The 27,711-nt window shown below is 67.8% G+C and overlaps 3 protein-coding genes across 3 annotated transcripts in view; 2 read left to right on the top strand and 1 right to left on the bottom strand.

The window, feature by feature from the left end:
- The window catches only part of LOC128139055 (dedicator of cytokinesis protein 2-like), an 82,882-nt gene extending 70,481 nt beyond the window's left edge, over nt 1–12,401 (bottom strand). The window contains 17 exon segments of the mRNA XM_052780981.1: nt 428–531; nt 1,462–1,534; nt 2,086–2,184; nt 3,089–3,213; nt 3,324–3,449; nt 3,947–4,026; nt 4,526–4,601; nt 6,148–6,283; nt 7,438–7,519; nt 8,381–8,535; nt 8,656–8,791; nt 9,229–9,377; nt 9,457–9,553; nt 9,655–9,710; nt 9,892–9,932; nt 10,136–10,219; nt 12,274–12,401. Of these exon segments, the coding sequence (XP_052636941.1) occupies nt 428–531; nt 1,462–1,534; nt 2,086–2,184; nt 3,089–3,213; nt 3,324–3,449; nt 3,947–4,026; nt 4,526–4,601; nt 6,148–6,283; nt 7,438–7,519; nt 8,381–8,535; nt 8,656–8,791; nt 9,229–9,377; nt 9,457–9,553; nt 9,655–9,710; nt 9,892–9,932; nt 10,136–10,219; nt 12,274–12,316 (1,662 nt within the window). The 5' untranslated portion in view covers nt 12,317–12,401.
- A 2,480-nt stretch (nt 12,402–14,881) lies between these two features.
- Nucleotides 14,882–23,127, top strand: DQX1 (DEAQ-box RNA dependent ATPase 1). Its single transcript, XM_052780972.1, has 12 exons — nt 14,882–14,968; nt 15,644–15,947; nt 18,623–18,816; nt 19,121–19,496; nt 19,821–20,060; nt 20,384–20,483; nt 20,671–20,829; nt 21,053–21,244; nt 21,374–21,499; nt 21,842–22,032; nt 22,118–22,308; nt 22,536–23,127. Exons 2-12 carry the CDS (start codon nt 15,666–15,668, stop codon nt 22,714–22,716), a joined length of 2,232 nt encoding a protein of 743 aa, XP_052636932.1. The 5' UTR covers nt 14,882–14,968; nt 15,644–15,665; the 3' UTR covers nt 22,717–23,127.
- A 1,899-nt stretch (nt 23,128–25,026) lies between these two features.
- Nucleotides 25,027–27,525, top strand: LOC128152778 (interleukin-12 subunit beta-like). The gene is made up of 6 exons (XM_052811404.1): nt 25,027–25,396; nt 25,762–25,983; nt 26,271–26,379; nt 26,457–26,638; nt 26,762–26,910; nt 27,329–27,525. Exons 1-6 carry the CDS (start codon nt 25,126–25,128, stop codon nt 27,488–27,490), a joined length of 1,095 nt encoding a protein of 364 aa, XP_052667364.1. The 5' UTR covers nt 25,027–25,125; the 3' UTR covers nt 27,491–27,525.
- Nucleotides 27,526–27,711: the final 186 nt, after the last annotated feature.

Genomic DNA, 27,711 nt, shown 5'->3' with positions numbered 1-27,711 from the left:
TCCAAATGAACAGTGAATTTTCCCTCCTTACATTCTCTCTCTGCTCTCTCAGAATAAAAACCAAGCAGTTTTAGGCAGAAAAACACTGGTGAAATCAGGTAAAGTGCAGCAAATATCTTCATGGGGATGTTCCCTCCCAAGTCAGATACATTTAAGTTACCTTTTTCTAAACAAAACTTGTCATTCACAAGGCAGCAGCGCAGAGATTAGAGACACTGTGTGCAGGGAGCCGTGGCAGGAGCCCCCACCATCAAGGACAGAAAGGACAGGAGGGACTGGAAACCCTCCGGGGGACTTTGGGTACGTGCCACCAGTGCAGCAGCTCCGGCAGGGACTGGGACCCCAGCCCCACGCAGGCAGCTGCCAGGAGAGCTGTCATCCTGCAGGCTCCCCGCTTCGAGGGGGGGTCTGCCTGCCCCCCCCGTACCTTGTACAGAACCAGGTCGTGCTCCCCATCACGCAGCGTGGTGCCGTCTGGTCGCATCAGCTTCACGAAGGCCATGGAGAAAATCCGCTCACTTTTGTCTTTGGCTGGGAGAGACAAGCATGGGGCAAGGTGAAGCCTGCTCAGGAGGAGCCCGAGGATGTACCATGCAGGCAGGGAAAGGGCAGCGCAGCCGGGGGCTCCTGCCCTCCCGGCAGCTGGAGCAGTCCAGGGAGGGGGCTACCGGGGAAATCGCTTTGCTTTTCCTGGAGCCCGCAGGCTGTGCCCACGTGCGGTGAGACCCCCCGATCTCCCCAGAGCGCTGGGGAGAAGCAGCTGCTGCAGCCGTTTGGGAACCTCGAGAGAGGGGAGAGATGGCAGCGACAAACCGATGTGCGGCCAGAGGAGCCGCCGGGCTGCCAGCAAGTGCTGCCCGGGCAAGCAGCCATCGGAAAGCCGCCTCTGCGAGAACAAGAGGGGCTTGGGGCAGGCAGGGCTTGGCCTGCGCAGGATCAGACCGTCGAGCAGCAGCCTCAGCTGCAGGTCTCCACAGTGGCCCTGGGGAAGGTGCCCACAGTCGCAGGACATGCCCACCACGTCTCATCACGTGTGGTTTTCAGCTCTGCGAAGGCACCGACAGCAGCACCTCTGCTCTGGGAGCAGCCCGTCCTCCTGGCCACGTGTCACAGCCCACAGCTTTGCTGCAGCTAAATGCCACGGGACGTGGAGCGGGTGCTCCGGAGAGCCAAGCGCAGGCACCCGTGCAGCAGCTGTGTGCAAGAGGCAGCGATTTCCCAGAGGTCTGCTGCCTCACCACGGGCAGCAGGGACAGAGCAGAACAGGGGGGATGGCTTCCTTCCCCCACACGTGAATCCAGATTTCACAGCATCCCTGGTGTATCCCCGCACGGTGCGAGACGAGGGCCGCTCACGGGGCCCTTCTGTTCCTGCAGCCCCTGAGCTGCAGGCAGCCCACATCCATCACAGACCTTGCTGGGAACGTTAGCAGAGGAAGACCAGAAGAAAGGAGATACTTACAGTCGCTGGAGGAGCGATGCCGGAAGGTGAATCTCAAGTGGGTCTTGTGGACATCTTCAATGGGAACAGCAATCTGAGAGAGAAAACGTGTACCCGCGTGAGGACAGGAGGGCACGGGCTGGGTGACCTGCCTGGCCAAGACGCCTCTGTGCTTGGGCAAAGGCTGTGCTGAACTTTCAGTTCAAATCCAAACCCACGTGCTTTCCTTTCAATTAATGAGGCTGAATTGGAGACACAGGTGTCTGTGCAGGGCTGGCGGTGTACGTCCATGAGCCCGCAGGGAGAGGCAGAAGTGATGCAGCAGCACCGCCAGCGATGCAGCACACCCGGAGCCTTGGCCCCAGCACTGCTTGTCAGCAGGGGCAGTGGACATCGCCTCCCTGCTGCAGGTCACCCTGGGTCTCCATCCAGGGGTCAAGCCATGACACCAGCAGCATCTCCCATCCTCCCCGAGCCAGGGAACTTTTCCCCTTGAAAAGCCAACCCTGGCAGGGAGTCCTCCTCCAGCGGCTTGGTCCTGCTGCGCAGGAGGAGCGAGGGACACAGCCTCGGGAGGGGGACAGCCTCGGGGGGGTCACAGCCCCAGTCCCACCTCAGTCCCCGTGCCTCGAGGCTCATACAGACCTTCACCGTCTCCATCCACCGCTGGTGCCGCTGCTGGTAGTAGACCACAGAGCGGTACTCACTCGCCGGTTTGTCCCCCGCACCATGGTAAATCACGTTCTGCGGAGAGGGCAGCAGCAGAAGAGACACTTCATGGTCAGATCAAATAAACTCAAAGGGCTGAAGAATTTTGCATCCCCTGCTAACCCGGGCTAGCCCCTGAGCTATCCAGCCCCGCTGAGCCGCTCTCCCCAAGCCCAAGCTCCCCTGGCACAGGTGCCCCTTTACAACAACCCAGCTGGTGTGGGGACATCTTTCCAACTGTCCCTTCCCAGTCAGGCTCAGAGGGGCAGCAGAAGGCTTCCCTGTCCCCATCCCCGTCCTCTCCACCTCTGCCAGGCTTGGTGCAGCCTCCGAAGGGAGCCAGCAAGGGACACGCAGCCCCCTGGGGCACGGTCACAGCTTGCCTTCGTTGCCCTGTGGGAAGGGCATTATCAGGGAGGGAGAAGGAGGTGGGGGCTGCACCCCTGGACCAGCTCAGTGGGATCCTCAGCATTCACAGCCTGTTCCCCAGGGGCCAGGTGAGAATTGCATTTGAAATGAAAGCAAATGCCCTGAAGAAAGAGACAAGGCAACAGCCAGTCCTGGGGCAGGGGGAACTGAGTCTGAGCCTCCCACCATCCTCCTGGCAACTCTCCCGGCTCCTTCTCCCTCCTCCTCTCCCAGGGATGGAAAGCTGGGACACCCCACACCCGGGGGCCTCCAGGGGTGGCCAGGGGTTCTGGCTGTCCCCAAGGGAGGACAATTTTCTCTCTCTCCCTGCCCACCACTTTCCCAGATCTTTATTCTAAAGGGCAGCTTCAAGGGCTCCAGTAGCCAAAGAGGCTGCTCCAGTAGCCAAAGAGGCTACTCCAGCTGGTTTGTGCTGGCACCAACACTGGCACTAGCATGCTATGGAGCTGCTGCCTCTGCGCAAGGTGGGGTGATGCGGGGGAAAGTCACTTGCCCCGGGGCTGATCCGTACCTGCACCACACTGCCCGACTCATCACAGACGCACACTGTCACCTCCACATTCTTCTGTGTCTTCTTGTTCCCCTTGTCAAACTCGCCCTGCACCAGTGTCAGGTAGATGTCGTTCCTGACGTCTCCTGGTGGGACAGCCCTATCAGCAAGGCTGGGTCCCCTCTGCAGCAGGGCACCCCCACACTGGGACCCCCAGACACCATCCAGGGATGGTCCAATCCACCACCCTGCTTGCCTGGCATGATGACCTCTGGGTAGCCCAGCTTGCGTGCCACCACTGTGCTGCGGTCCACAAGGTGGGGATGGTCCTTTCGCACTTGGCTCAGGTCTCCCCAGAGCATCTTCAGGGACACCCAGAACCCTGCCGGGACAGAGTGCGGGACATCGGCCCCATGGCCCGTGCCAGCTCAGCATGAGCTGTGCCATGCTGGACCAGGCTGCCGGCCAGACACACGTCCTGCGGAAGCGGCTGCCCCTTCCTGGGCTCAGCCCCAGATGCATTTGGGTGGGTGGTCATTCCCAGTGACCCCGCACGGCTCCGATCCCAATTGCTGGGACAATTCGCACACTGAGCCCCGGACACACCCAGGGTCAAACTCGCTGCGGTTTTTCAATGGGTGACAGTGTGCAAGAGCCTGGGGGAGGCAGCAAGAGGGGGCCCACGGTCGGCCAGGGACCAGAGTGAGCCCCTGGACCCTGCAAGGAGTGGCACGAGGGGGCTGCGCCAGCATGGAGGCTGGGGGGCAGCCGGGGACCCCGAGCACAAGCAGCAGCAGGAGGGAAACGCAGGATGAGCCGGGGAGGGGTCTCACCCCTGCAGAGTGGGCACGCAGGGCAGGGGGGATGCGGGGGCTCTACCTTGTCCCTTGTGGTTGATGTCCTTCCCCTCCACCGCTTTCCTGATCATGTTGTGAAGAAAATCATTGTCAGCAGCCGCCCTGCAAACACCAGAGTGGGGCGATTCAGAGGAGCTCCACGCCAGGTGCACACGGAGAACCCCACACGGCTGCTCCCCATGGCCAGGCACTGACCGCCAGCAAACCAAACAGCAACCCAGATCCCACTGCAGCTACCCAACTGGCTGGCCTCCAGCCCGCCGGGGAAGAGGTGCAGGACAGCATCCACAGCAGACCTGGGACCCTGAGCGTGCGTGTGCCCTGAGGGGCCGGGAGGCAGAGCTCCGTCAGGGCTTTGGTATCTCTGAGTATGTCACTGTGCATAGAAAAACCCCTTTTCTAACCTCACTGAGGTCCCAGACCTGATAACATCATGTCCCAAGGATCCACGGTCCCTTTGCAAAGCCACATTTAACGGAAAAATCCCTTTGATCCTGACACCTCTTGCCCCCTCACAGCTGCCGTCCCCGTGCCAGCCAGGCCCACAGAGGCTGCCCCCTGCCCGCTGCCCCCCGCCCGCTGCCGGCCCCGTGGGACTCACAGGTGCACGGGGATGAAGTACTGCTTGTCCTCGTCGCTCTCGCACTTCCCCTTGGTGATGTCTGTGATGTCCATCACTGCAGCAGCACAGAGGCGGCAGCGTGGGGCGGCTGCCACGGGCACCAGCAGCCCCAGCCCCCAGCGCCAGAGCCCTCCATGCCAAATCCTCCCGGGACCAGCACCCAGGACAGTTTTGTCCCATCCTGCAGCCACCACTTCACCTGTGCCCCCAGCACTGACCCTGCTGTGCCCAGGCAATGTGCTCCACAGGGATGTCCTTGTGCCCCACCGAGACCCCTCTGCCACCCCGTGCCAGATGGACCTGAGCCGCATGGGGCTCTCAGCAGAGAGAAACCCTGCGTCCACATGGCTCTGTGGCAGACGGATGTGTTGCCAACACGGGCTGGGACCTGGCATCCCGGCACAGCTCACCCCTGGGAAACACTCCCAGGGGAGTCTGCAGCAGCACCGGCATCAGCCCCCAGCGCAGGGAAGGGTCCCGTGCTGGGGCACAGCCCAAGGGCCGCCCACCTCTTGGGGTCTCCTTTCCTCGCCCTGCGCTTCTCCAGCCGCCCCAGGGCAGAGCTGGCTGCTCAGGGCTCGCACCACGCGTCCAGCATCCCCTCCAGCTGTGCACCTCTGGGGAACAGCACGCAGAGATGGTGCAGCCACCAACCGGACAGTGACCACAGGTGATCTCAGAGCTCCGGGGCAGATTTTGGCCAAAATAAGCCATATCCAGAACCTCTCCGTTGGCCACAGTCAGGGGGTTTGGTACAGGACGGACAGGGCACCGCAGAGTGGGCACCAGGATGATCCGTCTGGCTCCTCCTCAAGGACACGCTCAGTCCGGCACGCAATTAGCCACCAATATGTTCATAATTCACCTGGTAATTTCTCTGTGGCTGAGGTCCTAGCACACGCTAATTAACCAAGTAAAGTCAATAATTTCCTAGCAAGCCCATCTGATGGGGATCAATACCCAGAGCAGGACCATGGGTCAAGGCAGAGCGGGGGGAGCTCCCCGCTCCGCTGGGGACAGGCACCATGGAGGGGCCAGGGCTGCTCCCGGTGGCACCTCCCGCAGCGCCAGGCTGGATGTCCCCCAGTCCCTCTCCTCTGCTGGGGCGGGTGCATTGCATCCCCATCGGCCCCGCAGCCCAGGTAGGGCAGGGCCAGCCCGTGGGGGACAACACGAGAGTGCCCGGGGGAAACGCTTGGCTCCGGCTGTCGTGGGAGCAGGGAGCCAAGGCTTTCCCAGCTGCCGGAGCAGCCATGCCAGGTCCCTTCCCACACCATGCACCAGGCACGCATGGGAAAGGCCCTGCACCACCATGGGGGGTTGTGGGTCAGGCTGGGGAGGGGGAGAGAGGGCAGCGAGCTCAGGGCGATGCAGCAAGTGCAGCCGTGCAGAGGCAAGCGAGGGTCGGGGTCCACGTCTGGGGTTGGGGGCTGCATGGCCAGAGGCAGGAGCAGCCCTGGGGTGTTGCTGCCCCAAACCACTGCACCCCACAGCCAGCAAGCCTCGTGGAGCCCGGTGGCCAAGAGGTGGGTGCCGGGGGTGCTGGCGCGGGCAGCGCTGGGGGGTCTCCTCCTGGCACCCATGGCAGACCCTGCTCTCACCTGAGATGCCGAAGGGCCGCCGGAGGCCCGTGCTGAGCTTGCGGCTGTAGGTCTCCCGGAGGTCCATGCGTCCCACCCGGATGATCTGGCACACCAGGAAAAGCCTCTCCCGCTTCAGGTCTTTGCTGCCCAGGTCCTGGGGGGGACAGGGTCTGCATGAGCCGGGCATGGGCAGCACCGTGCGGGGATGCGCCTCTGCTGGCGCCAGGCGACCGCAGGGTGCCCGGGGCTGTGCGGGAGGATGAACCAGCAGGTGCAGAGCCACCACAGGTCCCTGCTCCTGGCATCCCAGCTCTGCCTTCAGGAGCCAGGGAGTCCCCCTGCTGCTGTGCCCCGCAGAGGGGCTCAGCTGGAGGGCATGCAGCCCCGCTGCCCCAGGGAGCCTGGGGTTTCTGTGCACCCCAGGCAGCTCCAAGCCTGAGGGATGGGGACAACGCTGGGGCTGGTGGAGACCGATGGCCCCACGGGGCACCCATAGGCCAGGCTGTGCGGCCGAAGGGGGCACGCTGCCGTGGGAGGGAGCAGGTGTGACGTGGTGTAGGGCTTGGTGGGGTGGCCACATGTCCCAGCTCCAGGCACCCTGGGGGGGGCCAGGTCCCGTGGGGGCTGCCCCTGCATGAGAACCTTCCTGCAGGGCTGCGGCACGGAGCAGCGTCACACCGCAGCGCACAGGGATGCACGGCCGATGCCAGCAGCGGGCAGGGGTCAGAGGTGGGCGAGAGCCGGGGGAGCTGGACCGCGGGGGCTGGAAGTGCTGATGCTGCTCATTAGCATTGATTTTCCCAGCTCATCTGCATATCGATGGCTCCACTTGGGCCGTCCTGAGGGTCAGCTCAGCTCTGCTGGTGCAGCGGGAAAAATGCTGGGTCAGCAGGCGCTGCCTGCGCCTCCTCCCGCCCACGGCAAGGGACCGCTGAGCTGGGCTGTGGGTGAGGGATGGAACGAAGATGGGGGCACAGGCACCCCAACAGCACCAACAACCCTGCACCTGGGAGGGGAGGCCGTGAGGGGCAGCCCCACAGTGGGCGCCCACATCCCAGTGTCAGGACTGGGGTCTGCACTGGAGCCACAGGGCTGGCTGGGCTGGGGGCACGGGAGAAACGAGCAGCGGGGAGGAGCGGGGATTCAGCTGCTCGGAGGTGGCACGGGCTGCGGTGGGGCCTTGGGAGCCCCATGCATGGTGCTGGATGCATCCCAAATGCTGCACAAAGGGGGGGCACCTCTGCAGGCAGCAGGGAGGGGAGGAGGCGCAGGCAGCAGCAGCGCTGCTCCCGAGGGGTCTGCGCTCACCGTGAAGATGGCCTTGAGGTTGTTGAGCAGCTCGATGTCCTGGGGGACCCCCGTGCTGGCCCAGCGGATCACGTAGTTCTCGCTGCGAGGGGAAGGCGAGGGGGTGAGGAGCTGGCGGCAGGGGCCGGGCACCAGGACAGCGGAGCTGGAGCTCAGCGTGTCCCTGCGCAGCGGGGTCCAGCCAGGCAGAGGCTGCCAGCAAGCAGCCCACGAGCAAACACCACGACGTGGTGGAGCGCTTCGGCCACAGGCAGGGTGCTGCTCAGGCCGGGTTTGCGTGCCCGGCCGCTGCCGGCTCCCACCGTGCAGACCCCTTGTCTGACCAGTGGCCCCAGTCGCGGCACGCAGACTGGCCCAGCCTGGCCCAGCCTGGCCATCCCCGGCAGCAGGAGGCTGCCAGCCCAACCCTGCCTGCGAGGCAGGCAGCTTGCAGGCACTCTGGGCACATCAGCTCACCGGTCCCTTGCACGGGGCCACGCTGCGCGTACCGGGGTCTGGCATGGGCTGAGCCGGCATTTGCCTGCCGCGGGCAGATCAGCACAGGGCAGCATGCCACAGCATACCCCTGATGGGCCACAACACGTTGGGCACGCACCACGCCAGGCAGGAAAAGCCACAGGCAGTCCCACGGGATGTGACTGCAACGCCTTGCACGCTGCCAACAAACCCTCCCGCTCTGGAAGAGACAACCCTGCAGGAAGGGACGTGCCTCTTTTGCCCCAGTGAGACGCGCCGGCTGGTGCCAAGCTGGGCAGGCAGCTGGGCTGCACAGGATGGGTGGCCAGGGGCTCGAGGATGGGCAATGGGGTATGAAGGGGCAGGGGCTGCCCTGCAAAGTGGGGACAAGACTGGAGACGCTGCATGGAGTGGCAGGACGGGCACCCGGCCGAGCCGGCGGCAAGGGTCGGGCAATGGGGCCGGTCCTGCACCGCTGGGGCCCCACCTGATCATGCGCTGCTCGCCGGGGTCGTACAGTGCCATGAGGAGCTGCGCCTCCTCGCCGATGTTGCAGACGAAGTTGCGCATGCAGAGGTAGAGGCTGTGGGAGGGTGAAGCTGCCAGGCGGGTGCTGCAGCCCAGCGCGCTCTGCTGCGGGCTCTGCGGGGCACGAGGTCGCTCAGCCCCACGGCACAGCCCCTGGCGTGGCATGGCCGCACGTGGGGCAGCAGGATCTCGTCACAGAGGGGTCAGCGTGCCGGGGCTGGCGCTGGCTCTCACCGTCTCCTCCTGGATGCGCTGTGTGATGGTCTGCGCAGCCTTCTTGTGCGCCTGGAAGAGGCTGATGATGCTGGTTCTGTCGGGGTCCAGGATGTTTTCATCCTCATCCCGCACCACCAGGTCCAGCGCGAGGATCCTGCGGAGGCCGGGACAGGGTGAGGCAGGACCCGGCGCTCAGCTGGGCCGGGGGGACACGGGTCTGTTCATCCCACCGGGACCCGCCTGCCCTTGCATGGGCACAGGCTGGCATGGGGTCTGAGGGTGCCGGCATGGTGTGGGGGCAGGACAGATCCCAATGGGTCCTGGTCAGCAGCAGAGCCCTGGCAAGGGGACAAGAGCCGGACAGCACCAGTGACGCTCTCCTGCTCCAGCGAGGGCTCATGGGTGATAGCCCTTGGCTAGGTGGCTTGCACACCCACCAGCATGCTCACTGTCCTTGGCCATCACTGGACAGCCAGCCAGGCCAGCAGGGACACTGCAGCATCAGGGCCGAGCATCCCTCAGCACCACGCAGCCTGTGCCTGGGGTGGGGGCAGATGCCCAGGCTCCCCCACGCTCCATCCCCGCTCTCACTTGTTGCCATAGTCGATCTTGCTGGTCACCTCCTTCTTGAGCTGCAGGAGCTCGTCCTTGGGCAGCGTCCCCGACAGCAGCTGCGAGCGCCGCTCCATCAGCTCATACATCATCTGCTTCACCTGCCGGTACCGCTCTGTCTGCCCTGCCTGCGGGCAGAAGCGCAGGGTCACCGCGCGCCCACGCTGGCCCCGGCCCCTCCAGCCCCCCCCGGCCCCTGGCCCTCACCACGTAGAGCTGCTTCCAGATGGTGGCCCACTCCCGCAGCGTGGTGGTGATCTCCTGCACCATGGGCATCTCGGCGGGGATCACGCTCTCCTCCGCCCTGGGGAGAGGTGCAGGGAGCCCTGGAGCCCCGCGGCACCGCACGGGCCCCCGCGCCGGGGCAGGCAGATGGGTCCCAACCCGCCCGTGCCCAGTACCTACCCTCTGCGCTCCACCACGGCACCCTTCAGGTGGATGAGCGAGGCCGGGAAGATGCCCTGGGGGATCCAGAGCCGTCAGAACCCACGGACCAGGCTGGGCAGGAGACAGCCCTCCCTGGGGGGCTACCTGCCCTGGGACAGAGGGTCCCAGCCTGGCAATGCCACAGGGGCAGGGCAAGCCGCCGGCCGTACCCGCACCCCCACACACGCAGCGACCCCCCAGCAGCCCCTCACCTACCCGGGCAGCCCTGTTCCTGAGCGAGTACCCGCGGTACCAGCCTGCAAGGGGAGGGAAGGGGACGCCGTCAGCTGGGCTCAGGGACCCGACAGCCCGCGGCAGGGCAGGGCTGGGTGCCTGCCAGCAGCATGGCCAAGAGAGGGTGCACGAAGCCCCAATGTCAGGGTGCAGCCGGGTCCCCATCCCGACCTCTCCCCGGCAGGGGACACCATGGGGTCTGGCCAGGGCTGCCGCACCCCCTTACCCTCGGAGGCCTGCAGGATGTGCACCGTCTCCCCGATCTGCAGCGGGAGGTGATGCTCGCTCGTGCGCGGGAAGTTCCACACGGCTGTGGGGAGAGGGTGCGGGAGCCGTGAGTAGGGGTCTCTCACCCGGCCCCCCCTCACCAGCACAGCCCCCCTGGGCCACGTGCACCTGCGCCCTTCAGGGCAGCGTGCCCCATGGCCAGCCTCACCACGGGAAGAAAGCCACCTCAACCAGCATCGCTCACCCCCAAGAGATGGTGCAGAGTGCCAACCCCACACAAACAGCGTGAGACCCCCGCACAGGCGCAGTGCGAGGCAGAGGAGCACTGGCCACAGTGGAGCAGGGGTGGGGAGGGGACCCTGGACCCCAGGAGAGCCGCAACACAGCCCACACGGTGCTGGGCACAGCAGGACCCATTACCAGGAACCCTCCTCCAGCACAGGGGGTCCCTTGCCCGGCGACCTCCCCATCACACTGCCTGCCAGCCGCACGGGCCCTAGCGAGTGCTGAGCCCGGTGGTCCCGCTCCCACCGCAAGCAGCGCAGGGAGGCAAGCACTAGCCGAGCCCCCACGCAGAGCGGCAACACTGCCCACCCGCTCGGGGTGGCACGCAGGCCAGTCCCTGGGGACAGTGGGAGCTGGTGGCGGGGGCAGTGGGGTGGCAGGGGGGGACTGGCAGCGGGGGGCAGCCGGGCAGCAGGAGCGCAGGAGCTCGCTGGCAGCCAGACACTTCCTGCTGCAGCACGGGCTGCACCGGTCCAGGCTGCGGTTAGTCCTGCCGCTATTTCTGGTCCTGGGGACAGTGACAGCTCTGTCTGGTGGAGGCAGCCCTGGCTTGGCCCCAGGACCGGCCGCACCCTGCACGGGGGGACAGTCCCCTGCAGACATGCCTGCACCCAGGGGGTCCCTGCTGGGGCACTGCCTGTGCCCACTACCAGCCCCAGCCAGGGCCAGCTCATACTGCAACGCCCCCAGACCCACAGGGCTCATTGGGACCCCTTGTGCTGGACCCAGCACACCTTGCGGCACTGGGAGCCCTGAGGTCCCACAGGACCCCTCCTGCCACCCTGCCTTCCACGTGGGGACCCTGAGCCAGCCTGGACCAGCAGCTGGCCCAGGCTCGCTCCCTTCCAGCCCCTTCCTACCCCCCCAGGCACAAGCCGGGCCAGGCTTCCTCGCAGGACTGCTAACACCCGTCGGGCACAAGCAGGAGCTGAGCAGAGACCCTGCTCCCGGTGCTGCCCAGGACCCTGCAGGGGCTCAGCCCTTGCTCCTGGTGCCGCCAGCAGTGCAAGTGGAAGGCGCAGGAAACGGCCCCGGCCAGAAATGGGAAGAGGCGCAGGGCTGCAAGGGCCAGCACGGGGCACAGGGAGCGTGTGCTTGCACAGGGGCTGGGGCTGGCACGGGGAGCCTGAGCTGGGGGTGGTGCGGGGAACGGAGCTGCCCAGGGCTTTGCCGTCACCGATGCAGAGGCTGGGAGCAAAGCTCCAGCCAGGACCTGGAGCAAATTACAGCGGTGGCTCTGGGCTCCCCCACACACCTCCCTGAGAGCAGGTCATGCTAACGATTCCTGTTAACAAGCTATCCACCCCTTGGGGTGGAGGCTTCTGCACTTCAACAGCCAGGCTGAGCCCAGACCCATAGCTCAGAGGGGAGGGCCAGATCCTGTGCCAAGCCCCCTGCCCCAGTGCTCTGCCCCCATCCCCTCCCAGCATCAGCCATGCTCAGCCTCTGGGTGTGTGGGTCCCGCTGACACCTGCCCTGCTCAGCCCCCCATCCCCTGGGCCACCCATCACCAGCCCTGCAGCCCCCCGCCGACCCCCTGTTCGTTCCTGCACCCACCAGCCCACCCAGCACCAGCATCATGGGGACCTGGCACCCGCCTTGCGCCATGGAGCATCGCTGCCCACCCCACCCAGCCTGGCACCACCGGTGCGGTTCACCCCACAGACCCTGCAGCCCGGCACCAAAACCCAGCCACCATCGCCCACCCCCCCTCTACAGCCCACTGCCGCAGGGCGACCGTCAGCGTCACCCCAGCCACGAGCACCCTGTCCCACCAGTCCCGCACCTCTCCACCGAGCTGGGGAGCCCAGAGGGGCCTGGTGCCTGCTCAGCCCCGAAGCCTGCACTCACCCACGCCATACTTCTCCTCCTTGGTGGGCAACCACGGGGCCATGGCCGGCTGTGCCGCAGGAACCAGGGCCCTGCGTGGGGCGGCTGCTGGTTCCTCCTGCCGCGCTCCCCAGGTCACGTGTATCTCACCGGCTTGTGCAAACCTCCGCTTCCTCAACACGCAGCTGGGCGCTGCAGGGACCCACCCCAGGTGCTGGGGCTGGGGTGGTGGGGACAGAGCCCCCGGGACCCCACCACACCACCCACCCAGGGACCCAGGCTCAGGTGGGCCACTGGCCCTGCCCACGGGGTGCGGTGGGGCTGCTGGCCCCGGGTGATGCTGTGGCACCGCAAGCCCCTCTGGCTGAGCACTGCTGCCAGAGCCCGGCAGCCAGCGGGACACGGGGCTGGAGCCCGGTGCACAGAGCAAGCGCAGCTCCAGCCACCTCACGGCACAGGGAGCCACAGGGAGCCGTGCGCTCAGGCCAGCCACGCCACTCCGGACCAGCACCACTGGGACGAGGCCTCTACCTCCCCAGCCAGGGCTGGCCCGTCCCTGTCCTTCGGTGCACAAGGCTCGGCAGCACGAATGCCAGTGCGGTGCACGGCTGCACCCAGGGCTCTGCGGGTCTGCACCCACCCCTCTGCTCCCTGCAGCACCGGTATGGTGAGCGAAGCAACCGTTCAGTATCAACCACTTCCTTCCTCCTGCCTGCTGCAAACCCCGGCTGTCCGGCGCCCACGGGTCCATGGGGACTGGATGCTCGTCCTCTGGCCCTGCTCAGCCCCAAGCCGGCACTGGCCAGGCCCTCTCCCCCTGCAAGGCCATGCTGCCCTGGGGCTCCCGTCCCCCTGAGACCTGCTGCTGGCCTGCCACAACCAGGCTGCCGCTTTCGCAGTCTGAACCACTTCTCCATCAGCCCCTTCTAGGCAGTGTCGGGCTCCTTCCCTGCACTGCCCACCTCCCCCTGCCAGCCTCAGCCTGCTCCGGGGTCACCCCCGGGTGCAGCTCCCCATCCCACAGGTCAGCCCTGGCCCCACGGCAGACCCCCCAGGCTCCAGGGCAGCCACCCCTGGCCCAAAGCCTGCTCCGGGCAGCCCTCACAGACCCTTCAGCCTGAGGAAGAGACGATGGAGGGGATGGGGAGCCCCAAGGGAAAGGGGGCTCGAGCAGGTTTGGGTGAGCCACCAGAGCTGGGCATACAGGGGAACCCAGGAGCAAGGAGGTGGCCGGGACAGTTTGAGGGCCCCGAGCACAGAGGCTGTGGATGTGGCCTCTGCCCAGAGAGCTGGAGGGGATAACCCAGGGATCACCCCTCGGCATGGCGGGGTCCCTGGCCCAGGTGCCAACACCCGGCGCCTGCACAGCGCGTTGGGGCAGAACACCGCAGCCCGTGGACACTTGCCGCAGGGCCGTGCCAGCGCTGAAGCCTGCGGTGGCGACCTTCGATGCAGGAGAGCTGCCGCCCGGGGCCGAGGTGTGAGGGCGGGAGCCGCAGCAGCCGCCATCCCCGGGCGGCAAAGGCCGGGATGTGCTGCCGGCTGCCCCGCCGTCGCCACGGTCCTGCCCGCGCCGGGGCTCGCAGCAGCGGGGCGGCTGGTGCTGGGTCCAACAGCCGTTGCCGAGGCACGGACACGGGCGCGCCGAAGCAGGCGCCGGGGTCGGCGGGTTTCTCTCAGAGCTGCGGGGGCAGAGCGGTAACCGCCGGCGGCTTCGGAGCTTCCCTTTCCGCCGGCAGCCGCGGTTCCCGGAGCGCGCTTTGCGCGGGCGGCTTCCCACGGCGGAGTCCCGGGGACCGCGCGGTCCCTGCCCGGCTCTGCCCCGCTGCCCGGTGCCCGCGGCCCCGGCCGTCCCGGCGGGAGTTCCGCGCTCGGGGAATGCGCCGGCCGGGCCGGGCTGTCGCGGGCCGTCTGCCGGTCTGGCAGCTCCACCTGCCGGTCCCCGCCGGGAGCCGCCGCTGGTCGAGGGCGCCCGGTTTGGGTGCAGGGTCACGGGGACGGGATGCCCGGCACCGCTACGGGATACCCCGCACCGGCAGCGGGATGCTCGGCACCGGGATGCCTGGCACGGGTACGGGATGCTCGGCGCGGGCATGGGATGTCCGGCAGCGGGAGGCCCGGCGCCGGTGCGGGATGCCGGCGGGGGGTCTCGGCATGCAGCCGCGCCCAGCACAGGACCGCGCACCCGGCACGCCCAGTGGAAGGGCACCGGGCAGCCGCGGGGGAGCGGGCCGGGCAGCGCGGGGCTGAGGCCCGCGCTGCCGAGCACGGCCCCGTCCGAGACACGGACCGCGGCCGGAGCCGGCAGCGCTCCCGGGGCAGCCGGGGCGAGGCCCCCTTGCCGGGGTCGGGTCCCGGGGCGGGGGGCTGCTCCGTGCAAACACACCGGGGCGGGCGGCGGGGCGGAGCCCGCGGGGAGAGGGGAGACTGGGGGCGGCGGAGCTGGGCACCGGGAGGCTCGTCCCTCCGCCACAGCGGCCCCGGGGCCCGGCGGGGGCAGCGGGGCGGGGCGGGGCGGGGCGGGGCGGGGCGGGGCGGGGCCCAGCCGGTCGCCACGCAGGCAGGGCCGCGCCTAGCAACGGGCCGCGCGCCGGCGGGCGAGGAACGCCCCGCGGCGCTGATTGGCGGCCGCGGGCATGGCCACGTGACGGCGCCGCGGTCACCTGACGGTCTCCCGAGGCAGGGCCTGAGGTGGCGGCGGTGGCGGCGCGCGCAGGTGAGCGGCAACCGGGACGGGCCGGAACCGGAACCGGAACCGGAACGGGAACCGGAGCCGCGGCTCGAGGGGCTGAGTCGGGGAACCCGGCCCTGTCCCGTTCGGTCCTGTCCCGTCCCGGTGCTCAGGTGTCCCGTCTGGTCCGACCCGGCCCGATGCCCCCCGAGGCCCGGTATGGCCCGTGCCATTCGGGTCCGTCCGCCGGGACCGGCCCCGGGCCCTCCGCCCGCCTCCAAGTTGTCTGCCCTGTCCCACACCGTCTGCGCTCCAGCCCGGTCCCCCGTGCACAGCTCGGTCCGGTCTCACACACCTGGCTCCGTCCTGCCGTGCCCTCCCCGTGGCCCGGCCCGGCCCCCTCTGGCCCGGTCTGATCCCCCTGCCCGGCCGCCCCGGTCCCCCGCCGGTGCCCTGCCTGCTCCCGCTCCCCCACACCCCAGCCCAGTCCCCTGCCTGTCCCTACACCCCATGCCCAGGCCGTGTCACCCCCTCTGCCTGTCCCTGCCCCTCTCTGCCCTCACCTTCCTACCTGTCCCTGTCCCCTGTGCCCCGCAGGTCCCCCCCACCACGGCGGGACGGTATGGTGGGCCACACGGGGCTCCTTAGAGGGACACTGGTGAGGGTGGGTCAGCACCGGGCTCCCCCAGGTCCCACTCCACCTCCTGCCTGCCCTTGCAGCACCGGTGCCGGCGTCCCCGCCATGGCCAGCTGCGGGGGCCCTGGCTCCCCACCCCGGCAGAGCGGCCCTGGCTCCGCGCTGGAGGAGGAGGAGGAGGAGGATGACCCAGCCCTGGGCTGCGACGGCGACCTGGAGGTGAACCCCTACGATGGGCTGCCCTTCTCCTCCCGCTACTATGAGCTTCTGCGGCAGCGCCGGGAGCTGCCCGTCTGGACCACGAAGTACAGCTTCATGGAGCACCTGGAAGGCAACAGTGGCATCGTCCTGGTGTCCGGGCCCCCTGGCACTGGCAAGAGCACCCAGGTGAGTGCAGGCGCTGTGTCAGGGCAGCTGGGAGCGGCCAGCCCCACTGGGGGCTGGGCAGGGCTGGGCAGGGCTATGCTGCTGCCTGGGAGCCCGGCACAGGGCCATGGTACTGGCCGCTCTGCCAATGGTCTCTCCTCATGCCTGCTGGACTCCCAGCTGAGTATCCCATCCCTCCTGCCCAAATCACCTGCGGCATCACTGTCAGCAGCAGTAGGGTCCTGCCCCAAGACCGCTGCCTTCCCCGCGGGGCCTGCATGCAGATCCCGCTCCAGTGCAGGCAAGCCACAGCCCCCGTGGCAGGGGAGCCACCAGGCTCTCGCCCCTGACAGAGCAGAGCAGGCTGGCCCTGCATGCTCCCCTCCCACCAGCCCCCTTGCGCAGCATTACGACGTGTTCACCATGTGCTGGCAGGCCCTAGGCCGTGGTGGAGTGGGGAGATGGGAGCCGAGGTGGCGGCATGGCTGTGGGCAGAAGGAGAGGGGAATGTGGCTAGGCAGCAGCTCCCTGACCCCATGGCAGCATCTGAGCTTGTGGTGGGGGTGGAGAGAGCGACGAGCCCCACAGGGCTTCGGTTCCACTGCGGTACTTAGGAGCGTGGTGAGCCTGGCGTGGGGCAGGGCTAGTGAGGAGCCAGGCAGTCACGCGCCAGAATGTGCTGGGGCAGGCACTGGAGCCCCAGGCAAAGCCTCGGCACGAGCCGGGAAGTGCTGCCACGGCGGTGCAGGGCGTCGGGCAGGCATGGGAGGTGGCACAGGGAGCAGGAAACGGCCCCTCCCCGGAGCTGAGCCCGGGCGCACGGGGCGGTGGCAGGCGTGGGCCGTCGGGCTGGACGGTGGTGGGTCCAGGGTGCCAGGATCCTGCCTGCCCGCCCCGGGGAGCTGGTCCCGTCTGAGCCCCTGGCGCGGCATGTGGAGACGTCGTCAGGCAGACTTTGACCAGGGAGGGATCACCTAGAAGCTGCGGGGGCAGCCATGGCCTCTGCGGGGCTGGATGTGGGCTGGGTTGCCGCGTGGCAGCTTCTGGCCTCGGGCTATCAGGGTGTTGGCAGTGGGCTCGGGGCCGCTTGCCCAAACCGCCTCCCTTGGGTGTGACCCCGCTGCGGCACGGGCCCGGGTTCAGCCCGTGGCACCGGCCAACCCACAGGGCGACAGACTTGGGGAATAAAGCACTTGTGCGGGCCCTGGCCTGCTCTGGCCCCAGGGCTGGGCTGCTTTTGGGTGCAGGCACCCTGCCTACAATCCCTGTGGGGCCCTGGGACCACCGTGCCCTGAGCAGACCAGGGGACGTGACTTGATCCATGTGGAGCATTTGATCCTGCATGTTGGTGCGCCAGCACCCCTCAAACATGGTGTTTCCACCCACGGTGGCAAGAGCCGACGCACAAGCCGGGTCTCTTCACCATGTTGTGGCCGAGGGCTGTCTGTGCCCTGTGCCACGGCCCTCGCTGGTCTTTGCAGGCAGCGGCGCAGCAGAAAGGAGGGTGCAGAGCCGTGCACGGAGACACGGCTGAGCGCAGCCAATCCATGGGGCAGTTGTGGGGCCAGGTGGAGGAACAGAGCAGGCTGCACGCCTGCCCATGGTCACTGCCAGGCGCATGTATGACCCCTGTGCTCCTGCTTGGCTGTGGGCTGGGCTGTCTGGAGGCAGCCCCTGGGCAGGACTCTGCCTGTCTGCGACCCCCGGTGCTGGGCAGCCACGGGTGCAGGCACCTGCTCGTGGAGGGCACACGGCATGGGAGGAGTGAGCGAGGCGGGCAGATGTGTCAGGAGCAGTTAAACAGCAGATTTCTGGTCCCCAGTGCCCAAGGGACATGTGCACGGCCCCAGGACCATCCTGCACTGCTTGGCTGGGTGCTTGGGCAGCAGCTGCTCCCTGGCGCTTCCTTCCCCGTCTCTCACTGTGGGGTTTCCTGGGGTAGCGTGTGATCCCTCTGGCCCTGTGCGAGGATGCTTGAGCCCGTGCCCCAGACTTGCATCTGTTGCAAAGTCTGGGTCTCATGGATCTAGCCAGTGACCACTGCTCTGCGCTGATCCTGAGTGGGGACCTGCCCAGCCTTTCCTGGAGAGGAGTAGGGGGTCAGTTAGAATAGAGCAGGATGGCTCCAGTTGGAAGGGACCTGCAGCCATCACCTAGTCCAACTGCCTCACCGCTCCACGGCTGACCAAAAGTTAAAGCACATTATTAAGGGCATTATCCAAATGTCTCTCAAGCCCTGGCAGGCGTGACCTGGAGGCACTGCTCTCTCTGAGCTGGCAGCTCTGGTGAAGGCAGCGCAGCACGTACCCCCCCCAGCCCCATTTTTCCTGGGGAGGTGGGGAGGACTGTTGTCGCATGCCCGTAATGCAAGAGCCGGGGCCGTGGTGTCCCATAGCAAGGCAGAAAGGTGTAGGCGTGAGGAGATGAGGCTGTGGGGCTTGTGTCACAGGTTGCTGGGGCTCAGAAGTAATGGTACTGGGGAGGGAAGGTCCCGCCTGGGCTGTCGAGTGCTTCTGTATGGCCTCTGGCCCGGGAGGTCCTACAGCTGGATCTCTGGGGGCTGCTGTGGGGAGGGTCCCTCTGCCTTTCTGGGTGGGCACAGCGGGCGCCACTCCATGATGGGGAGGGGAACATCTCAGCACTCCTGGCCGGGACTGCGCTGTCCCCAGCCTGTGACCGGTGTTCTGGCCCTGCAGATCCCACAGTGGTGCGCGGAGTACGCCCTGTCCCTGCAGTTCGCCCACGGCCTGGTGGCCTGCACCCAGCCCCACAGCCTGGCCGCCCTCAGCCTCTCCCTGCGTGTGGCGGACGAGATGGACCTGAACCTGGGCCACGAGGTCGGCTACTGCGTCCCCCACGAGGACTGCTGCACCACCGAGACCATCCTCAGGTACGGGGACGGGGGGGCCCCGCGGGCTGCCTGTGCCAGGAGCGCTGGTTGCACTGCGCTCTAATCCCGCTGAGCTCCCTGGCTGCAGCGTAATCTCTTAATCCAGCCTGGCCTCGTTGTGGGAGCGATGAAGTGGGTTGCTGGCTGCCCGGGCCCTTCCGGGGCTGTTGTGAGGGCTCCTGCCATTGGGGAGGGGGCGAGGCATGCTCCCCAGGGTGGCATGTGGGAACGCCTGTGGGGGTCCAGCCTGCAGTGCCGGGGGTCCCCACAGCCACCCCGCATTGACGGGGCCGGTCCGCGGCAGGTACTGCTCGGATGAGATGCTACTGCGGGAGATGACATCGGACCCGCTGCTGCGGCAGTACGGTGTGGTGGTGCTGGACGAGGCGCAGGAGCGGACGGTGCCCACCGACGTGCTGCTGGGGCTGCTGAAGGACGTGCTGCGCCAGCGTCCCGCGCTGAAGGTGGTGGTGGTGACCTCGCCGGCTATGGAGGAGCAGCTCCGTGCCTTCTGCGGGGACCCTCCTGTGGTGCGGGTGCCGGGGCACGGTCCCCCTCCCCAGCTGCTCTACAGGGATCCACCAGCCCGGAGCCGCATCGCGGCTGCCTGCCAGGCCGTGCTGGACATCCACCGGCGGCAGGAGCCCGGCCACATCCTGCTCTTCCTGGCCAGCGAGCAGGTGGGCTGCAGGCACCCCACAGCTTGGCTCCTGGGGGATTCACTGCGCCATGAGGCAGAGGGGGGACCGAGGCAGGGGGAAGGTTCGGGCCATCCCTCTCAGCTGCGTGCAGAGAGCCCTGAGAACGCGGCGCCTGCTGGAGATTAAACTGTGGGAGCCGGGGCTCCTCTGCGGAGGGGCTGTGGGCACCATGCAGGGCCCGGGGTCTTTCCCCCCAGGGCACCAGGAGGCAGCCGCAGGGCACGGCGCAGCGTCTCGTTCTGGGGATGGGGCCTCTCCAGGTGTCAGCGGGCATTGCTCATGTCCCTCCATCCTTCCCTGCAGGAGATCGCTGAGTGCTGTGGGGCCATCCAGACCGAGGCCATGGCGCTGAACCCGGGGCTGGGCCCGCTGCTGGTCCTGCCCCTGCACCCTGGTGTGGGCCGCGCGGCGCAGAAGGTGTACGAGGCGCTGGAGGAGAGGGGCCAAGAAAGGCGGGTGATTGTCACCCACTGGCTCGCGGACTCATCCTTCTCTCTGGGGACTGTGCGCTTTGTCATCGACTCGGGGCTGGAGCTGCGCAACGTGAGTGTGCCGGCCCGCACCGGGGGTGCCGGGACGGGGAGCCAAGTGGTGGCAAGTGGGGGGCCCGGCTCTGCTCTGGGGCAACACTGGCAGCACGGGCTGAGGCGAGTCTGGGGAGGGAGCAGCGGGGCTGTGGTGGTCTGCATCGTCTGCTCAGCCCGCCAGGGCCCTACCGTGATGCCCCAGGCTGGGGGACGCTGTGCGGTACGTAGGATCTGTCCCAGGGAGGTGGCAGTGGTGGCACTGCACCGGCGGGATGGAGGGGCCTTGGGAGAAGGTGGGGGCTCATCTGCGGGTGTCCCTTCTCATGGCCTCGCCTGCAGGTCTACAACCCCCGCATCCGCGCAGAGTCCCAGGTGCTGCGGCCCATCAGCAAGAGCCAGGCGGAGTCGCGCATGCAGCGAGCCGCAGGCAGCCCCGCAGGTGAGAGCCCCTGCCTGAGCATCCCCCCCGAACGTGCCTGCAGCGGGAGAGGGCTGTTGTCCCACCCCGCCGGGGCCCCAGGCAGCCTGTGGCCCAGCACGCTTCCTTGCCTGCCTGCCTGCACTTGCTGCCATGTCCCTGGGCTCCATCCCTCCCACTGTCGGGGCTCATGGCCCCTCTCCTGCAGGCACCTGCCTGCGCCTCTACTCGGAGGCCTTCTATGAGCAGCGCCTGCCCCCCAGCCCCGCACCCCACGTCAGCGAGACCAGCCTCAGCCGCCTCGTGCTGCTGCTGAAGCGCCTGGACATCGCCGACATGGGCCAGTGCGACTTCCTCGACCGGCCAGGTAGTGCCCAAGGGGTTGCGGAGGGGCCGGGCACGGCATGGGGGGGCCGGGGCGGAGGGGCGCGACAGGGGCAGCCGTGCCAGAGGAGCTGGAGGTTGGCTGTGGCCGTGGCCGTCGCTGCAGCCCGGGTTGTCTCTGGAGAGGGGCTGGAGGGTCCCGCAGGTGCAGGAGGAGGATGGGCAGGGCCGCCTGGTCCTGGCAGCCGGCTGATGTCCTGCCCCAGCCCCCGAGTCGCTGATGCAAGCGCTGGAGGACCTGGACTACCTGGCCGCCCTGGACGATGATGGGAACCTGTCAGAGGTGGGGATCATCATGTCGGAGTTTCCCTTGGATCCCCAGCTAGCCAAGGCGCTCATCGCCTCCTGCGAGTTCGACTGCGTGGAGGAGATGGTCAGCCTGGCTGCCATGCTCACAGGTACCGTGCTGAGGGCCTCGGAGCCCGCCCTGCTGCTGGCGCAGGGCACGGTGCAGCCCCCAGAGAGCCAGCACTGGCAGGGGTGGTGCTGGGGGGCATGTGGTGACCTTCCCTCTGCGCCATCCCCAGCTTCCCCCTGCTTTGTGCCCCCTTCCACGCATCTGGAGGAGGCCGTGACCATGCGCCGGCGGGCCCTGCTCCACCCGGATGGAGACCACTTCACCCTCATCAACATCTTCAACGCCTTCCAGCAGCGTGAGTGCCGGGCAGGGGCTCGACTGCCGGTGGGCTGCACGCTCCGGCGGTGTCCCACAGCTCCCTCGCGTGTCCCCTGCTCCTTTCAGGAGCAAGCACTGCAGCCACATTCATGACCCTGTCCAGGTGCCCCACCTTGGCTGTGAGGGGGTCCCAGCCACAGCCTGGGGGCCATGCTCTCTGCACGGTCCCTGTCCCTGCTGCGTTGAGGGGACCCAGTCTGTGGGAGCAGCGGTGCCTGGTTTTGTGGCCCATGAGCCCCCAGCCAGGCCACCCGCTTCAGCACGGGGTCTCTGCTCACCCAGCCCTGTCCCTGCGGCGCTGACCCCGCTCTCCCCGCAGACAACGCGGACGAGGGCTGGTGCCGCAAGCACGGGGTGAGCGGGGAGGCGTTGCGGCTGGCGGGCATCGTGCGGGCAGAGCTGCTGGAGGTGATGCAGCGCATCGAGCTGCCCATCTCACCCCCCGCCTTCGGCACCGACGCCAACGTGCTCAACATCCAGAGAGCGCTCATCTCCGGCTACTTCCTCAAGGTGGGCTGGGGGGGCCACGAGGGGCCCGGCCACAGGGCAGGGGTCATGCCAGCCAGCCCCGCTCCCCTTCTGCTCCGCTCCCCAGGTGGCGAGGGACATCGACGGCTCCGGCAACTACGTGATGCTGACGCATAAGCACGTGGCCCACCTGCCCCCCACCTGCTGCTACCTGCTGCGGCAGCCCCCCCAGCGCCTGCCCCCCTGGGTCCTCTACCACGAGTTCACCATCTCGCAGGACAACTGCCTCCGCGTCGTCTCGGAAATCCAGCCCCAAATGTGAGGAACTCTGGGACGGAGAGGGACGGGTCGTGCCTGGGCTGCGTCCGTGCGTGGCTCCGGAGCTGGCACCAGCTTGGGAGTGCAGTGGAGCCCTGGGGCAATGCCTGGCCTGGGCCTCCTCTCCCGTGGGCAGGTGGGGGACTGTCGCCTTTTGGGGGAGGGGAGGTTGCCCCAGGGAGGCCCCCGGGGCCAGCTGCCCCTCCTTGACCCCCCCATCCCCGCAGGCTGGTGGAGCTGGCACCCCAGTACTACCTGAGCAACCTGCCACCCAGCGAGAGCCGCGACCTGCTGACGGAGCTGCGGGAGAAGGTGGTGGCCGTGGAGGACGTGCCGGCAGTGCCAGAGCCGCTGGGAGAGGCGGCCGGCAGGGAGGATGAGGAGAGGGAAGTCTGTGTGCTGCAGTGAGCTGGAGCCACCGGAGCCCCGACGTCGGGGCCGCTTGGGCTTGGCTGTGACCGCCGGGGACGGGAGAGCCCCGGGGAGGCTGCGCTGCTGTGGGGGCTGACCCGATCTCCAGGGAGGCGCAGGCACAGCCTGCCGCTACCACAGCTCTGCACCACGGTTGCGGTGCCAGCAGCCACGGGACCGGCTCCTGGCATCTCCCCTGGGGACAGAGCCCTGTTTGGGGGAGCACTGGCCCTGGGCCTGGGGGGTCGTGCAGGCTCTCCCTGCCCGGGCTCCTTCACCCCGTGTTTCCCCAGGGGCTGCCGTGGGGCTGGGGCCGCCGGTCCTGCCTGTCCCGCTCCCCCCACGCCCGGGGGAGCAGTGCCGAGGGGCCACTTGTGGGTCTCTCCTGTATAAAGTTTTGTGACCTTTGCTCCTGGCCTTGTGTCCGTGCTTGCAGCCGAGGAGGGCTCACGCCGCAGAAGGGTCTGGCAAGGGTGGGCTCCATCCCACTGTGGGCTCCATCCCACCCTGGGGTCCCGCCTGCAGTGGGGCAAGGGCTCCCCCCAGCCCCTCCACCTCTGTGGGGCAGCTCTGTGTCCTGTCCCGTCCCCAAGCCTCCCTTCTATGGGGGGAGTTTCTGAACATGAGGCATCCCTGGTCTTGCTCACCCCCCCTGCTCTGGTTCTGGGTAGCGTGCCGCTGCCCTGGTCATGCGGACGCGCTGAGGGGCAGCCCTGGCCTTTGCGCTGGGTCTTCCCCTCTGCTGTCGCATGCTCTTCCGCAGAAGCAAAGGGGAAGCTGCGGCTGGCAGGGGAGCAGGCGCCAGTCTGGATGTGCAGCCAGCTCGTGCTCCCCCCAGGACGGGACAGGACATGGGTGCTCCCCTGGGACGAGGTGCTCCCCTCTCTCCCCGTCCTCGGGGTCCCCCTTCTTGCCCTGGGGTCCCATCCAGCTTTCCAGCAAGTCTCACTTCTCTCAAGGCTCCCTGGCACCACGACCAAGGGCTGAGCTTCTGCCTGGGGGGGCCCGGGGTCCCAGTGCGGGTGCTGTGCTCCAGCCCCTGGGCACAGGGTTGCTCCATCCCAGCAGCTGACCCCCCTCCGTCTCCCCCCTTCCCTCTCCGCAGCCCACGCGTGGGGGCTCTGCTGTTCCCGGGAAGGGGCGCGGAGGCTCCTCCACCCTGTCCCGACCGCAGCGTCTTGCAGGTCGGGCAGAAAGGTAAGGGCTGGGCCTCCCCACAGCCTCCTTGGAGCCCAAACTTCCCCTTCGCTTTCTAGGAACCCCAGAAAGTACGTGACCGGGTGCAACTCGCGCCTCACCACCCTCCCCGGCCGGGGGCCGCCTGCCCCTGGGGTGGAGGGGCTGCCTCGTCCCTTCTGCCTGGGCTGGGGCTGCAGGTGGTGGGGGCCGGGGTGGGCGCAGGCGCTGAGTGGAGGCGGCAGTGCAGCGGAGCTGGGCTGGTGCTTGCGGTGATGGCGAAGGGGAGGCTGGTAGCGGTGGCTGCCTCTGCCCCCGCATCCCCGTCGCGGCACAGCATCCCACGGGACAAGCAGCCAGGGCAGCCACGTAGTAGCCCTGGGAGGGGAGGGAAGGGGTGAGACAGCCCGTGCCTGGCTGGGTGCAGCACCCGGAGCCTCTGCAGGGACCTGCTCCTCGGGGACCCACCGCAGCCCAACCAGCCAGGGCCAGGCACCGCGCCTGCCCCTCTCTGGACCCCTGGGACAGGCGCTGCTGGACCTCGGTGGTCCCTTCCCCATGCCCCGGCTCCCCCCGCAGCAGGGGGCTGTGGGTGCTCCGTGTGGCACGCTGTGATGTGCCAACCCTCAGCCGGTCCTGGGGCTCAGGACCGCTCTGCGGGAGCTGGGAGCACCCAGGGCTCTGGCACCGTCCCAGGTGCCCAGCGCTGCCCCTTCACCCAGCTGTTCCCAGGAGGGGACCTGTCCTCGCCACCCCAGCGATGCCCATGGTCGGGGCAGGACAGCAGGTCCCCGGTGCCCCCTGGCCTGGAAAGTACCCGTGGTGACTCCCAGTAAGGCTGGGGCTGGGTGGGTTGGGGGCTGAGCATGGGTCCTAGCTCACAATTCCAGCCAGCACAGCTTTTGCCTCTTCTGAGAACTGTGATGCTTCTGTGGTTTGGCTTCACCTTGGGGCAGTCCCACGGGGTCTTGGCTCAGTATATACCCAGCCACCCACCGGCCCCCAGCCCATGCTGAGCCCACTGGAGCAGCGCACACCACAGCGGCGAGGTAGGCACAGCACGGGAGCTGCCGGGGGGGAGTGCTTGCACTGTGGCCCTGGGAGGGTTTGGGCACCAGGGAGCCCTGGGAAGGTGCTGCTCCAGGCGGGTACTGCAGCCCCCTGCCCGGGGCGGGGACCCGGCAGGGCCACAGTGGAAAGGGTTGGGGTGTCACATCGGCTGCCGGCCCGATGCAGGACTCCCCTGCTGCTGCACTGCTCCCCATCCTGCCTGACCCTGCTGCCGCCCCAGGACTGAGGGCTCTGCCCTCGCTGGTCCTCCTGGCTGCATCCCAGCTCCGGCAGCTCCCCTTCTCCGGGGGTACGGCTGGCCTCCCTCCCTGGGACAGAGCTGCCCTTCCCCTTCCCCTACTGCTGCCCTTCCCTTCCCAGATGCTGGGTCTGGTGGGGCTGGTGCTGTGCCTCACTCCTGCGGACGCCCTGACTGCCTTCCCCCCAAAGTGTGAGTCCTGCCCCACCTGGGCACAGGGAAGGCTCCCCGGGGGGTGTGGGGGGGTGCAGGACCCACACAGCAGCTGGAGGGAGCACCCACATCCTGCATCCCACTGGTATGGGGTACCATGAGCCTGGGTCGGGGCAGCTCTTCTGGTGGGATGGGGAGGTTAGAGGATGGGCATGAGAGTGATGGGGTGGGGGGGGTGGATGCAGGGGGGGATGGACATGGGGTGAGGGAGCTGGGGGGGACCGTGGGGAAGGATGGATGTGGTGTATTGGGACAAGGGGGCACCCAGCCCCATCACGGTGTGAGGGACGGGCTGCCCACACCACAGCCCATCTCTGACCCCAGCCTCTGCCTCTCATCTCCAGTTCAGGTGGGGAAACTGAATGGGGACGTGGTGGTGAAATGCAACACCTCGGAGCAGCGAGTGACCTGGACACAGAATGGGGAGCCGGAGCCCATGGCCGAATTTGTGGCCAAGGGACAGACTCTCACCATCCTCGGCTTGGACCTGCCGGCTGCCGGCAACTACAGCTGCTGGGCTGGCACCGTCCTGCTGGACACCACCTACGTGGTGGTCAGCGGCACCCGTATGTGGGGCTGGGTGCGAGAGGGCTGGCATGGCCTGGGGGGAGCCAGGGCTGAGGGACCAGGTGGATGGGGGTGACGGTGCAGGCAGGGGATGTGGGGAGTTGGGCAGGCTGGGGACCAGGTGATGCTCGTGCATCTGCAGATGTTCATGCCCAGTCCATGGGGACACACCAGGCGGGGCCGGGGGGAGCCCAGCCACGGGGGCAGCCTCACCTGGGCTGTATAGAGAAGGGGCACCGCTCCCGGCCCTGTGCAGCCCCAGACCTGTCGCCCCTCGGCCCCCCAGGCGAGGAGGGGATGAATGTCTCCTGCCAGGCTGAGTCCTATCACGGCTCCTTCCGCTGCTCCTGGAATGGCCCCCGCTCCGCCGTCTTCCGTGCCCGCCTCACACGCAGGTGGGTGCCCCAGGGACCCCCCAACCTGGGTCCGGCCCCCTGGCCACCCAGCCCTCATGCCTGCCTCCCCCCCACAGCGATGGCTCCTTGGGGAAGTGGGTGCTGGCAGCCGGCCACCACGGCTGGTTCAGCGCCAGCTTCGCAGACCCCTCCTTCTGTCCCTTCGCCGAGGAGCTGCACCCACTGCAGCTACAGCTGGAGGGGCTCTCAGACACCTCCTATCTCAACTTCTCCATCCACTTCTTCATCCGTGACATCGGTGAGCTCCGGCCGGTGGCAGTGGGGTCTGGGAAGCATCCTCGGGGCGCTGGAGGCTCTGTGGGAGCGCTCGGCCCCAGGGCCAGGCAGCACTGCCCCGTGCTGAGCCCTGCTCTGCCCGCAGTGCGGCCCAACCCGCCACAGAATCTGACCGTGCAGCAGTGGGGGGAGCAGTTCCACCTGTCCTGGGCCCCCCCAGCCTCCTGGCCGCTCCCCAAGTCCTACTTCGCCCTGCTCTACCGGCTGCAGTACGAGCTCCCCAACGGTACCCAGGTAACTGCGGGATGCCCGTGCCCAGCCTGCCCCTGCGCGTGCCACCCTATGTCCTCGCTCTGCAGTGCCCACCCTGCCCCAGCCTGGGCTCTTCCCTCCGCCCAGGGGTGCCACTGGGAACAGGGACTTGCTGGGGGCTCAGCAATGGCCCCCTCCTCGCTATGCTGCTTCTCTCCGTGAATTGTCACTCCTGGCTGTCACCTCTGCTTCCACACCCCAGCACTGCCCATGCAAGGCAGCGTCACTGCCCGGGTCGGGGAGGTGCTGGTGTCCCCCACTCCTGAGCCCCCAGTGCCGAGCCCTGCTCCTGCCCTGTCCCACCTTCCCTGCAGCCTTGCTTCCAGCAGCACCCGTGCCAGCTGTCCCCCACCCTGGTGCCGGGGTGTTCCCCGAGGCAGTGACCTGCCCTGCTTTGCAGGTTCACAGGTACGTGGAGGGTGTGGAGGAGCTGCAGCTGCAGGACCGCATGCGGCGGGTGCGCATCAGCTGCCAGGACCCCTACGCCAACCACGCCTGGAGCCCCTGGAGCGCCTGGAAGGATGTCGATGCAGCCCAGCAGCACCGGCTCCAAGCACGCTGACTCCACGCATGGACACCCCCTTCCCCCTTGCACCCATCTCCCACCCCACTGCACCTCCGTGTGCACAGGGACGCCTAGGGCTGGGGGGCACCCCTCAGGTGTGGCGGCCATAGGCACCCAACACCAACTTTCCCATTCTCTTGTATGATTTGGAAGAGGATTTTTACTTCTGTCAAAGAGCTGGGCTTTACTACAACAAACCTCGTTTAGTCTTTCTGTGG

The sequence above is a fragment of the Harpia harpyja genome, chromosome 2 (assembly GCF_026419915.1).
Source record: "Harpia harpyja isolate bHarHar1 chromosome 2, bHarHar1 primary haplotype, whole genome shotgun sequence".
NCBI classification, from domain to species: domain Eukaryota; kingdom Metazoa; phylum Chordata; class Aves; order Accipitriformes; family Accipitridae; genus Harpia; species Harpia harpyja.
Note: the sequence above shows the minus strand (reverse complement) of the source record. Positions and strands in the feature narration are given on the sequence as shown.

Excerpts from the sequence above, each read along its gene's own strand:
- DQX1 (XM_052780972.1), top strand. The coding sequence starts at position 15,666 with ATGGCCAGCTGCGGGGGCCCTGGCTCCCCACCCCGGCAGAGCGGCCCT. Across the intron at positions 20,484-20,670 it reads AGCCGCAGGCAGCCCCGCAG|GCACCTGCCTGCGCCTCTAC; the intron begins GTGAGAGCCCCT and ends CCTCTCCTGCAG. Across the intron at positions 22,309-22,535 it reads TCGGAAATCCAGCCCCAAAT|GCTGGTGGAGCTGGCACCCC; the intron begins GTGAGGAACTCT and ends CCATCCCCGCAG.
- LOC128152778 (XM_052811404.1), top strand. The coding sequence starts at position 25,126 with ATGCAGGACTCCCCTGCTGCTGCACTGCTCCCCATCCTGCCTGACCCT. Across the intron at positions 25,397-25,761 it reads GACTGCCTTCCCCCCAAAGT|TTCAGGTGGGGAAACTGAAT; the intron begins GTGAGTCCTGCC and ends TCTCATCTCCAG. Across the intron at positions 26,639-26,761 it reads CTTCTTCATCCGTGACATCG|TGCGGCCCAACCCGCCACAG; the intron begins GTGAGCTCCGGC and ends CTCTGCCCGCAG.